Genomic DNA, 11,018 nt, shown 5'->3' on the forward strand with positions numbered 1-11,018 from the left:
AAGGAATATTAATAATTTTTCAAACAATAAAGGGGTATTCGTAATTATGATAAATTTCATAAAAGGTTGTTGTAATTTACCCAATTAGTGATGACCGCAGTGCATTTATCGTTTGAAAATATACTCGATGTTTGTACATAATTTAAAATTTCTTATTATATTTATTTAATTAAATAAATAAATAACTAATCAAAATCAATTAGATAAGTTAACCTCAAATATATGCATCAACAGAAATTATTGATAGAAAATAAACCAAAGAGATGGTAAAATATATTTGTTATACGAAATATTGTCATTTAAAATGATAGAAAATGTATATTTGTTATTGTTTTTAAATAAAATTTAAGAACCAAAAATAGGTCCGAGCCCGAAAGTATACGGCCCGAAATTTGATATAAGTCTTGGGCTTTGTTTTTCACATTAAGCCCAACCTATCAAGTGATGCCCCCCCTCTCTCTCCCTCTCTCTCTCTCTCTCCTCTGTTCATCCACCACACTCTCTTCCCTCTGCCGCGTTGTCGTCGTTGTCTTTCCTTATAATATCTATCCGACCCTATAATCCCTACAGAAAACCCATTTATCTCTGCAATTTTCTTCGTTATTGGTCCATTATTTTTCGTAAAAGGCTACTTCGAACAGACCGCTGTTTTTGGGGGGTTTCCAGGATTTGAAGGGCTAAGAGAGAGTTTCAATGCATTGATATGAAGTCTGAAGATTATTATTCTGCCTCCAGTGAGTCTTTTCTTTTATATTCTAACAGAGAAAAAAAAAAAGGGAAAATACGATGCCTGTTTGTTACAGTTTTCTTATTTCAGGCTGCCTGTGATGATTATGTTTTCTTTGTGAAACATAGACGTTTGTTAAAATGGTTGGCATGCTCAGAATACCCTTCAAATTGAATTTCACTCTTTTGAGTTGTACTTGGTGGTGAACCGTTAATCGTCTTTTTTTTTTCTTTTTCTTTTTTCTGGATAAGGCTCTTTGGTTATGTGGTTACTGGAGTTTTTAACAATGAAAAAAATTTACTTTGCAATATATCATTCCCCATTAATCACAGGTAATCAGTTGTTGATTTTATCTTTAGAAATGTTTATCATTGGTTGTCTCCGATTTAAGTATTCTCTCCCTATTACTAGCATGTGTATGCACAGAGAAAGATAATGAAAAGTATGACAATCTGTTCTGAAATGAAACGGAGGGCCGGTGCAAATCTCAAGCACGGGTACTATGTTCCCAATTAAGAAATGGTTTTCATGAAAAAGTAGTAGGAGTTGAGAGTGTTGAGATAAAAAATCAGAGGTTTCCCTCTTGTGAACTCTACAAGAGCTACGTGGATAAAAGTACCTTCCAGTATCTTCTATAGGTTGTTGCACAGAAGTTATAGTTTTGGATGATGCTGGTCAAGTGGGAGAGGGGAGAGCGTGGCTGAATTCCATTGTGGAATTCCCAGGGTTGCATCAGACAGTGTATTAAGATGATCGGCAGTCCAGCTGGCAGCTTAAGCGTGCATTTTTATGATCTTGTTAAACGACATCTATGGTTTCCTAGCTCAAATTGTCTAATCAGGTGCAGATTTTAGAAAGCAGCTTGGGAGCTCCTAACACCAGAGCTCTTTAGTAGATGTGGGTTTGATGGTGAGGTGTGGCACTTATTTCTTGTACTATTTATGTGCTCAATTCCTTGCTGGCCCACTTAAATGTGAGTCATCAAGGCATGATGAATTATGTGAGCAAATTGTTTAGACTGATGGCATGCCAACATTTGAACTGCCAAAGGAGCTGTTCCAACTGGATCATTCCCCTTAGACCATCGCACAAGCTCAGCAGCATGAACTTTACTGTGCCCCAGAATGAAGTCACATATTAAGCATACATGATCAGGTCCCATATCAGCTCAACGAGTCACCTGAGAAAAATCTCCATTTGCAAATAATATGTTTGCAACTCAAAAACACAATAATGAGAACCGATGTGAGCTTAAGAGTGGGCTGCTGAACTTGATCTTTTTGGTACTTTTCTGCTTTGGCTATGTCTGTTCAACTTGGGTTTGTTATGTCCAGTGTAATTTTATATCTCTGATAACTCCAAATATAAAATATTTACCTGTTCAGACGTATTTGATTCTCCATGAAATCTTCTAGGTGATTCCATCTTACTTCTCTCAAATCTGGTGTACTACAGTTTGTTCAGATTCCAATTGATTCACAAGGTTGGAATTAGGAATGACGTGGTATTGTAATTATTATCCGAACATAGGCTTGTATTTCTTTTGAATCTTTTCTAACTGCAATGAGATACTAGTTACTTGTCGCATGGATGGACAGGTTCATTTACTAAGCCTGTCTCTGGCATTACCTTTCTGCATTTTGGACAGATGTAACTTATAGCAATATGCTGGACTATTATGCAACCAACCCTGGTCCGGTTGATGATTCTGTTTTATATGATCAAGACAAGCATGTTTCAGCTGCAGTTTGGGAGGGGCAGGTCTCTCTGCTCTGCAACTTGTTCTCATCTGTCTTGGTTTATATGTAAAGCATTTCTAACTAGTAACATATCAATTTTAATATTAACAGGAGAGAGGCGCACTTAGATGTCACGAACACACTTCAAAGCTTGACCGTTGGTTGCTTACTGAGAAACAGATTGAACTCGTGAAAAGGGCTGGTTTTGGCTATTTGAGATTGATTCCAGCAATTAGTCTCGATAACCCTCTTATATCTGCACTAGTTGAGAGATGGAGGAAAGAAACAAACACATTCCATATGACTGTTGGAGAAATGTCAGTAACACTGGAAGATGTAGCTTACTTGCTTGGACTTCGAATTGATGGTGAACCTGTTATAGGTGTAACATATACCACATGTGATTCAGTATGTGTTAAATATCTTGGAAAAGCACCGGATTCTGGGTATACGAGTGGTGGGATGGTGAAGCTGAGTTGGCTAAAAGAGACTTTCTCTGAATGTCGTGAAGATGCCTCCATCGAAGATGTTGAGCGCTATACACGTGCATATCTTCTTTATCTTGTTGGTAGTACAATTTTTTCCACCACCACCGGTAACAAAGTACCTGTTATGTACCTACCATTGTTTGAGAATTTTGATAATGCTGGGAAGTATGCATGGGGAGCAGCAGCATTAGCCTTCTTATATCGGGCACTTGGTAATGCCTCTCTTAGGTCGCAAAGCACTATTAGTGGCTGTTTGACACTGCTACAGGTGAAGTAAAACTAACCTGTTCTCGTGTTTTTCTACTGCATCAAGAATCCTAATACCCCCATCACTCATTGTGTGTGTACAAATCAACACCTCACCACTGGCAATATGTGTGTGTTATTTTGTGTTTTGTTTTTTGTTTTTTTAAACAATAATTCTCACTTGAAGACATATTGAACAGTGTTTCCTTCTTGTAGTGCTGGAGTTACTATCACCTTAATGTTGGCCGACCTAAACTTCATCACGACCCAATCCATGAATGTTTTCCATTTGTACTTAGGTGGAAAGGGAAACATAGTGGTCCAACCTCAAACCGTGATGTGGCCTTCTACCGCAAAGCATTGGATTCTCTAAAACCTACTGATGTGAGTTTAGAATATACTATGCTGAACCTTTGTGCAGTTTTATTGTTATCTTTTGGGCCCGATAATAATGAGTTGGTGTGTTTTATATTACAGGTAGATTGGTGTCCTTATGCAAATATCAGCCATACTGTTATTCCTGATAATATCTTAAACCAACTCATTCTTGGAAGATCTAAGACAATGTTGATATGTTTTGACAAGGCAGAAAGACACCTTCCAGATCGTTGCCTAAGGCAGTTTGGCATGCACCAAACAGTCCCAGAAGAAGTGCAAAGATGGGAAAGGAAGACACGTGGTGTTGATGGTGGGGTAGATCTCTCTGGAAAAATGGAATCAGAGCTTAGTGAATGGGCAAATCGCCGTTTCCATATTGTGGAGGCTGAGGAAGACATGGATGAGGGTGACTACATGAACTGGTACCTAAAAATTACACGCAGGGTGGTTGGAAGGCCTATACCCATCTCATCTGAGTTTCAGAGAATGGTAAGCCTCTAGTTACATTTCAAATGATCATTAGGGTAACAAACATGTCTTTTTCATGTTTGTTAAGGTTGGGTGCAGTTTACCATACTTCTTCCCCCCTCTTTTCTGTTTTTTCTTTAACCAAATTTGCTTACTGAGCTCAGAATGCTGCATTGAGGGACATTGCACATGTAGCAGATACCCTCTCCACACATGGAATGGATGATCAGCAAATACAGTCTGTAACAAGAATCAGGTACATTGCACATGAATGTTTGAGGGATCATACTGGGAGTTCAACACTTGTTGTAGCCGATTCTCAGGACGAGGTTGGGAAAAGGATAAGGGGAAAGGAACGGGTTAGAAGAAGGGGTACGAGTAAACGTAGAAGGAAAGATGACCCGGAGGAATATTATGCAGCTACTATGCATACCCAGTCCCGTTTATATTCTTCCGTTGTCAATTCTGATCAAGCACAATTTTATCATGTGGGAAATGAGGTTGATCACCAACACCTTTGCATTCCATCTAATGCTGGTGACTCATTGTCACCCACTGGGAGAGTTGATGGTTCAATGGACCATGATGCCCCTGATGAAGTTGATGGATCGGAGTACCAGCATGGAGTTGAAGAAATCGATGAAGACCAGCTTTCTCATGGATCAGAAGAAAATCCATGTGAACCCATTCCTACTATTGATGTTGTACAGCAATCATCTCTAGAAACTAGTGAGGATGTGGCCCGCCAGAATGATTATAGTGTTACAGCTTAAAGGGTCGACCGAACTTCCAATTCTATCTGGTGAATATTGTTCCTTTTTCAGAGGTACACCTATTCAAATTTAGTGGGGTAATTACAACGATATCATATATACTGACTGTGCCCCTCTTGATATTAAGGAGATCTCCGTGTCCATAACATTTATATATTTCCATTCTGTGTTAACAGATAGTAATGTTTTAAAAATCTAATGGGATCTTAATTTTCTGTTTCCAAAAATGTGAGAGTATGGTTGATCTATCTCTAATACCAGAAGGGAGGTAACTGTAAGTTTCTTTCAATGCAAAAATTTAGAAGGGGCATGTTTATAATTATACGAATTTTAGGAAGTTGTCAGAATTAACCCAATCTACCTGCATTACTTTTTGAATTGTTTGCATACTGGAAACTTGATAAGTCAATATTTCCTTGTTCATGCAGGGAGTTCTGGATTCCATGGCTAAAGGCCCAGCACTTTTCTGGAGTCTCTAATATCTTAATAGGGATCCCAAGCTCCCTTGGGTTGTAATTACTATAGACCATTTGGATAATTCTCTTTCTCCATTTCTTTTGTAGTTGTCCATTTTCAGGTTTTGAAGATTGAAAGATACTGTGCTCTGTAATTAATTAGATAATATTTTTCCATTTTAAAAATTAGTAATGTACAACTTGCTTTTGGAGCAGTTTTGCTCTTTTAGTGAGGTTGATTGAGCAATCTTAGATGAATGATTATTCTGAAAGGTTTTTGGTTGGAAATACGGTTCTCTAAAGAAATGATTGAGGATGTGATGATGCTGGAAGAAATCTAAGTTGATGGTAAAGGTAAACAGTTATACAGGATAGAGATTATGCCCATTTCCAGCTGGGTTCTCAATGATGAGCTGATGCTAATTCTTAGTTTCACTGCTTAACAAAGAAACATGACTAGAAGATTTTCAAGTTGCAAGATTCTTTTATCACATTCAAACCAATATCTCAGATTTCAGTAGGAACTAGATTCCCAACACAATTGTGTTCCTAATACTTTACACGGCTGACGTTTTACTCGTTGGGAATGAGTACGAATGATCACAAGATGGTAGCAACTATTTCAGTGCAGAACTACATTTCAGAACCAACCTGAGTTGTCCCTCAAACTATCTGTACTGGAGAATGAATGCAACAAAGGAGAAGGCAAAAGAACCAACAAACAAGTAAACTTCTCTAGTACACACTTCTAAACTTTGATCCAGTTGCCAGGATGTTCAAACACACCATTTCATCAACGATCAAAATTTATAGACATTACTCATTCAAGAAACAGGAATACATATCAATTATCAGTCAATTTCTATTCCCATCATCAACACAAAACAACTCTACAACAGTTAAATCTTTCTTCCCAAGAGGGAAAACAAGAAGCGGCACACCAAGAAACAAAAAGTAAGTTGACTGGTACAAACCAGAGCATATACTGGACTTCGATTTACAGATTTTCCTCGACTTAATCAACATGTAAAGGCTCGAATCCTCCGGTTTGCAAGTAGCTAGCAATCTCATCAGCAACATTTAAGCAAGAAACCACCCAACCACCCAATGCCATCCATATCATTTTTGCAACATAAAGTGTCATGCTCCAAGGTACGGCCATGGTCCCAAACGGCAAACTTTCTTCGAACTCTTCAAAAAAAGATTCCAGTTCAACAAAAATAGACCAAACACCAAATCCCCAATATTGTTTTCTTAAATCAAGAAACTCCAATCCACACACGTAAATCATCAAACAGCTAGCAGCTGTTATTCCCAAGGTCAAACCCAAGATTATCTTCGCTTAGTTTGGATAATTTCCAAGAGTAACAGCTACCGTAGTCGTTCCTCCTCCGTCTCTTTTGGATTGGAAAAACCAGTCAAAACCCAGCATCAAGTATCCTAATTCTTTCTTCTTCAGCTCATAATTCCTTCTCTCAAGAAACCGCAGCCCACCAATTCTTTCACCAACCTCAAGAAAATTCAGGCGATTCAGAACTCTGGATTTCTGTGATTTTGGGCGCTGCCACACACAAGAAATAGAAGGCTCTGGGTCTGGGTCACGCGTATTTGCCTATTGCGGTAAAGTTTCTACATTAGATTTTTTGGTGATAAAAACCGACAAATCGTATCTACGCACCTGGTGGAACAAAGGAACAAAGTCAATAGTGCTGAAAGACAGTTTCCCATAATTACAAGGACCACCCCCCCTTTTTCTAGAATATTACTTTTTGAACCCGTTAAAGTGCACTTTTGCGACGGATATTTTGCCTACACACATATATCTTCGATGACAGAAATAATGATAGCTACATATCCGTCTCTTTTCTTACCTGTCAAATGAAACAACAATAGAGAAAAATACAAAAAAAAAAAAAAATCACAATTTGTTGTTAACATCATTCATATATAGATTGGTACTTTAAATCTAAAAAAAGACAAGCTTGTCTCACATATTGTCGTCATCTTAGTCAATTATTACATCGTAGTAGTAGGATATACAAATATCGAAAATCAATAATTAATAAATACAAAAAATTATTTATCCTACGTGTTTGAATTTATAAGACTTGAATCAACTGCCTTTTATTGTGAAACAACAATTTTATTAAACAAGAAAATATGACTTTCATTCACCTACTCGAGAACCATAATTTGAATAATGATGTAACTTCAACGAACTTGTTAACCAAATTCCCACCTCGTTTTTTAACAAGTTTGCAATAAATATTATCGATCAATTATTGTTCTTATAGATGCATACTTAATGTATTGAATAAAGTAAATTGATCTTTTTTTTTTTTTATAAATTGTAGATTTTAATATTTAGATAATTGTTGGTAATAAAAGTAAAAATGTTTAGATGACACGAAAATTTGAGATAATATCATTAAAATAAATTTGTATAAGTTTGAAAAAGAATATTTTAAGGAAAAAAATTAATCATTTCATAAGTATATATTGATCGCAAATATTATCACGTGTATAATTGACTATTAATTTATATGTAATTATTTTGTTGACGATATTTTATTATTAAAAATTGCTAACAAATTATTTTCTGTATTAGCTATTATATATGAATATCATAATTGTAAATATAACTTATGTTTAATCTATATCAATTATAACATGAATTTTTAGTTATAACTTACTAATAAAATTAAGCATATACTTGTGTTAAGTTAAATAAAAGCAGCTCAAGAATAGTAATTTTTATTGTAATTCTAATGCTTATTGAATAACTAATATAAAATATAATATTTGATAGTAGTTATATGATTATTGAAATATAATTAAAATTTTAATTTTAAACATGATTTAATTTGTATCAATTATTGCGTGAATGTTTAGTAATAACATAATAAAAATTAATTACATATTTTGACAATTATTTACATTGTATATTAATAACAAATTGAAATGACTTGAGAAAGTATTTTTGACATTTTTAAATCCACAAAATAAAAAATATTTGTGACAGAAGTAAATAATGCAATCACTTTACAGTAACATGCGACTACTCAAGCAATATTGATATATATTTTTTTTTTTTATAAATGTAAGTTTCATTAAGTAAAAGGTACAACAGTGTTCAACGATTGGTTTCTCCCTCGACAGACCAAGAGATACGCCATAATCTATATAATGTACATAAACTAATCGAGTAAGATAAGTTTTTGCTAATAATCCTCTGTCTAACATCTTCAACTATGGTGGTGGCAATGATAGAGGGTGGCCGTCTAGTGTCCTCAAATCGTCTCAAGTTTCGTTCTCTCCAAATGTGATAAACGCATGACGCAAGGAGAATCCGGTAAGCCACGTTGACAATGTGTTTTCCTCTCCATTTTCGCGCTGCCCAGTCAACGTCCTTCTAACAGTTGTGAGACACTGTCATGCATAACGGCATTGAAAAAATAGGTGGTGATGTGATAACCATGATCGATCAGTCGTAAATAGCTTCCCCAAAATTACAAGCCAAAGGATGAAGGTATGCCTTGGAATCTTTAGGGAGTCCGAGAATAGAGAAGCCCAAGCTACCTTGGTTCCCGATAGCTCCCAACCATGGTCGTATATTGATATTTTTAGATGTCAATCAATAATACTTATAAAATTTTATCTATCTTCTTAAACAATATTAACATAAATTAATTTTACATTATCTACTTTACATGATTCATAAAAAGTATTATATTATACCATATAAATCTAATACCCCCCACCACCACCACCCCAAACAAAATTGAAAAAGGGGGGAATCAAAACATCATGAACAAAAATTATTGGAGCGAGAGAAAAAAATAAATTAAAAATACATGAAAAAATAATATCATATGATTTAAATAGTGTATAAAATTAATAAGGTAGCAACATCTTATGCAAGAAATATACATTAGTGCAGAGTAAAAATCAATACATAAAATTTTAAATGCAGAGTAAACATGACCATAATAATAAAATTATACTTTGTAATAGCAAGTATTATTATATTTATAAAAATAAAATATTAGAGAATATAATTATTTGAGAAACTTATGTGAACTTGAACTCCATAAAATTATGAAAAGTAGAGAAGATGAGTGGTTTAAAAAAAAAAAAAAAGATTGTGATCAAATTATAAAAGGTCGATAGCTAGCTAGTAAATAAAACTCGTTGCTATATCTAAGTAATATAAAATTATTAAGCAAAGAATTAATTAATTACTATAGTTTGCTATATTTTAAGTAACAGAAAATTATTAAGGAAAGAATTAATTAATTACTATAGTTATATACATATCATGTTTATACTAAAATACGATTTTGTGTTGGATCTAACAATCATAATAACAATTGAATAACTAGGTTTAATTAATAATACTTGGTATAGTTAACCAAATCAGTATGGTATAAAATGAGTTTTAAGAATGGGTACATTACAATTATTTTTCTTGAAATTTGACATAATTATAAATACACATTTCATTATTATAAAATTATCAATATCCCTCTGATTTTAACGGTTGTCTAATAGTTAGTCCAATCCGTTAATTTTCATTATGTTTCTATTAATTTTTTGTAGTGAAATAACATCTTTGTTGACTAAGAAGTATACTTTATTTATTTTTTTTAAAAAAAATAATTTTTTTAATGAAATGGGTGGATAATTTTATCATTGTTCAAAATTTTTCATCCATCCATCCAATCTTTTTTATAAGTTTTTAATTAAATAAAAAAAATACAATAAGAACAAAGCTAACAATTCCTTACCTCTATTTAAGGATTGCATAATTCTACAAACATCAAAAGAGTATTTGTAATTTTTCAAACGAAGCGATATTTGTAATTATATCAATCCTCAAATAATGTTGATGGATGTGGCCCAAAAGCGATTGACCCAAGTAAAAATACCAAAGCCAAGTCAGGCCCGTCAGCCCATGATGGAGGCAACCCGTCCAAAAGTGTGGGGCTTAACCCAAGGAGGGAGCCCTTTGCAGCCAATTCAGCCCAAGATGGAGGTCCACTAGGCTCAACCCAAGAGAGAGTCCACCACACTATAATTTGTCTAAGAAAGAGGCCTGTTGCACCCTTTCAACACCAATTGGGGAGAAGAGAGGCGTTCTTAAGAAACTGGAGTCCTTAGCTAAAAGGACTCCTTGCAAAGCAAGAGTCTTCACGAAGAGGGAGTCCTTCCTCATCCGAAAACGTGCTGCTCAAGAAGGGGATAAAGTGCGACCTTATCCACCAAAATCCCGCCTTCCTTCTCGGATATGCGGCTCTCTCCAGAGTCTCTGCAAAGAGGGACTCCTCTATAAATATGGGTAGCACCCCTCAACAGACCCCCCTTCAACAATCTGGAAACTCTCTTGTTATCTCTTTGCTATTTCATACCTCGTGTTCCAGTTATATTTTTCTTACGAAAATTATTATTTCTACTTCAATTTCTCATTATCATTTATCTTTACATTTATTCATTTCTAAATCCAAGACCAACTAAGCTTCAGAGTGCTAACGTGTTGTTTTGGGGGTTATTTTTTCTCAAGTGCTTTCACTCAATTAGCCCAAATTCAACTTCAAGATCCAAGAACTTTGAACCTGTGCTAAAATCGCATGCATCAGGAGGAATTAAACAATAAAATAAAATAATGAGAGAGACTAATTAATGAAAAGCTAATGTAATCAACAATTTATATTTATAGAAATAAGTGTACGTGACAAATTAAATTA

The 11,018-nt window shown here is 34.8% G+C and overlaps 1 protein-coding gene across 6 annotated transcripts; it reads left to right on the plus strand.

Moving 5' to 3' along the window:
• LOC105159889 (protein MAIN-LIKE 2-like) lies at window positions 434–5,546 on the plus strand. 6 transcript variants are annotated; one of them, XR_002286919.1, is made up of 8 exons: window positions 434–734; window positions 2,143–2,231; window positions 2,376–2,488; window positions 2,578–3,222; window positions 3,417–3,584; window positions 3,678–4,067; window positions 4,211–4,872; window positions 5,248–5,546. XR_002286919.1 is itself a non-coding variant. In XM_011077101.2 (7 exons), the coding sequence occupies exons 1-6, from the start codon at window positions 704–706 to the stop codon at window positions 4,817–4,819; spliced, it is 1,956 nt and encodes a 651-aa protein (XP_011075403.1). In that variant the 5' UTR covers window positions 434–703; the 3' UTR covers window positions 4,820–4,848; window positions 5,248–5,546. The 6 variants fall into 6 exon arrangements, 1 of the variants encoding a protein (XP_011075403.1); XR_847638.2 differs by having other exon boundaries at window positions 2,143–2,210; XR_847639.2 differs by lacking the exon at window positions 2,143–2,231 and having other exon boundaries at window positions 2,326–2,488.

This window comes from Sesamum indicum, linkage group LG4 (genome assembly GCF_000512975.1).
Source record: "Sesamum indicum cultivar Zhongzhi No. 13 linkage group LG4, S_indicum_v1.0, whole genome shotgun sequence".
NCBI classification, from domain to species: domain Eukaryota; kingdom Viridiplantae; phylum Streptophyta; class Magnoliopsida; order Lamiales; family Pedaliaceae; genus Sesamum; species Sesamum indicum.

Bases quoted from the DNA above. Each gene is read 5' to 3' on its own strand.
- LOC105159889 (XM_011077101.2), top strand. From the start codon at position 704: ATGAAGTCTGAAGATTATTATTCTGCCTCCA. The intron at 3,223-3,416 runs GTGAAGTAAAAC...TCCTTCTTGTAG, and splicing joins GCTGTTTGACACTGCTACAG to TGCTGGAGTTACTATCACCT. The intron at 4,068-4,210 runs GTAAGCCTCTAG...TACTGAGCTCAG, and splicing joins CATCTGAGTTTCAGAGAATG to AATGCTGCATTGAGGGACAT.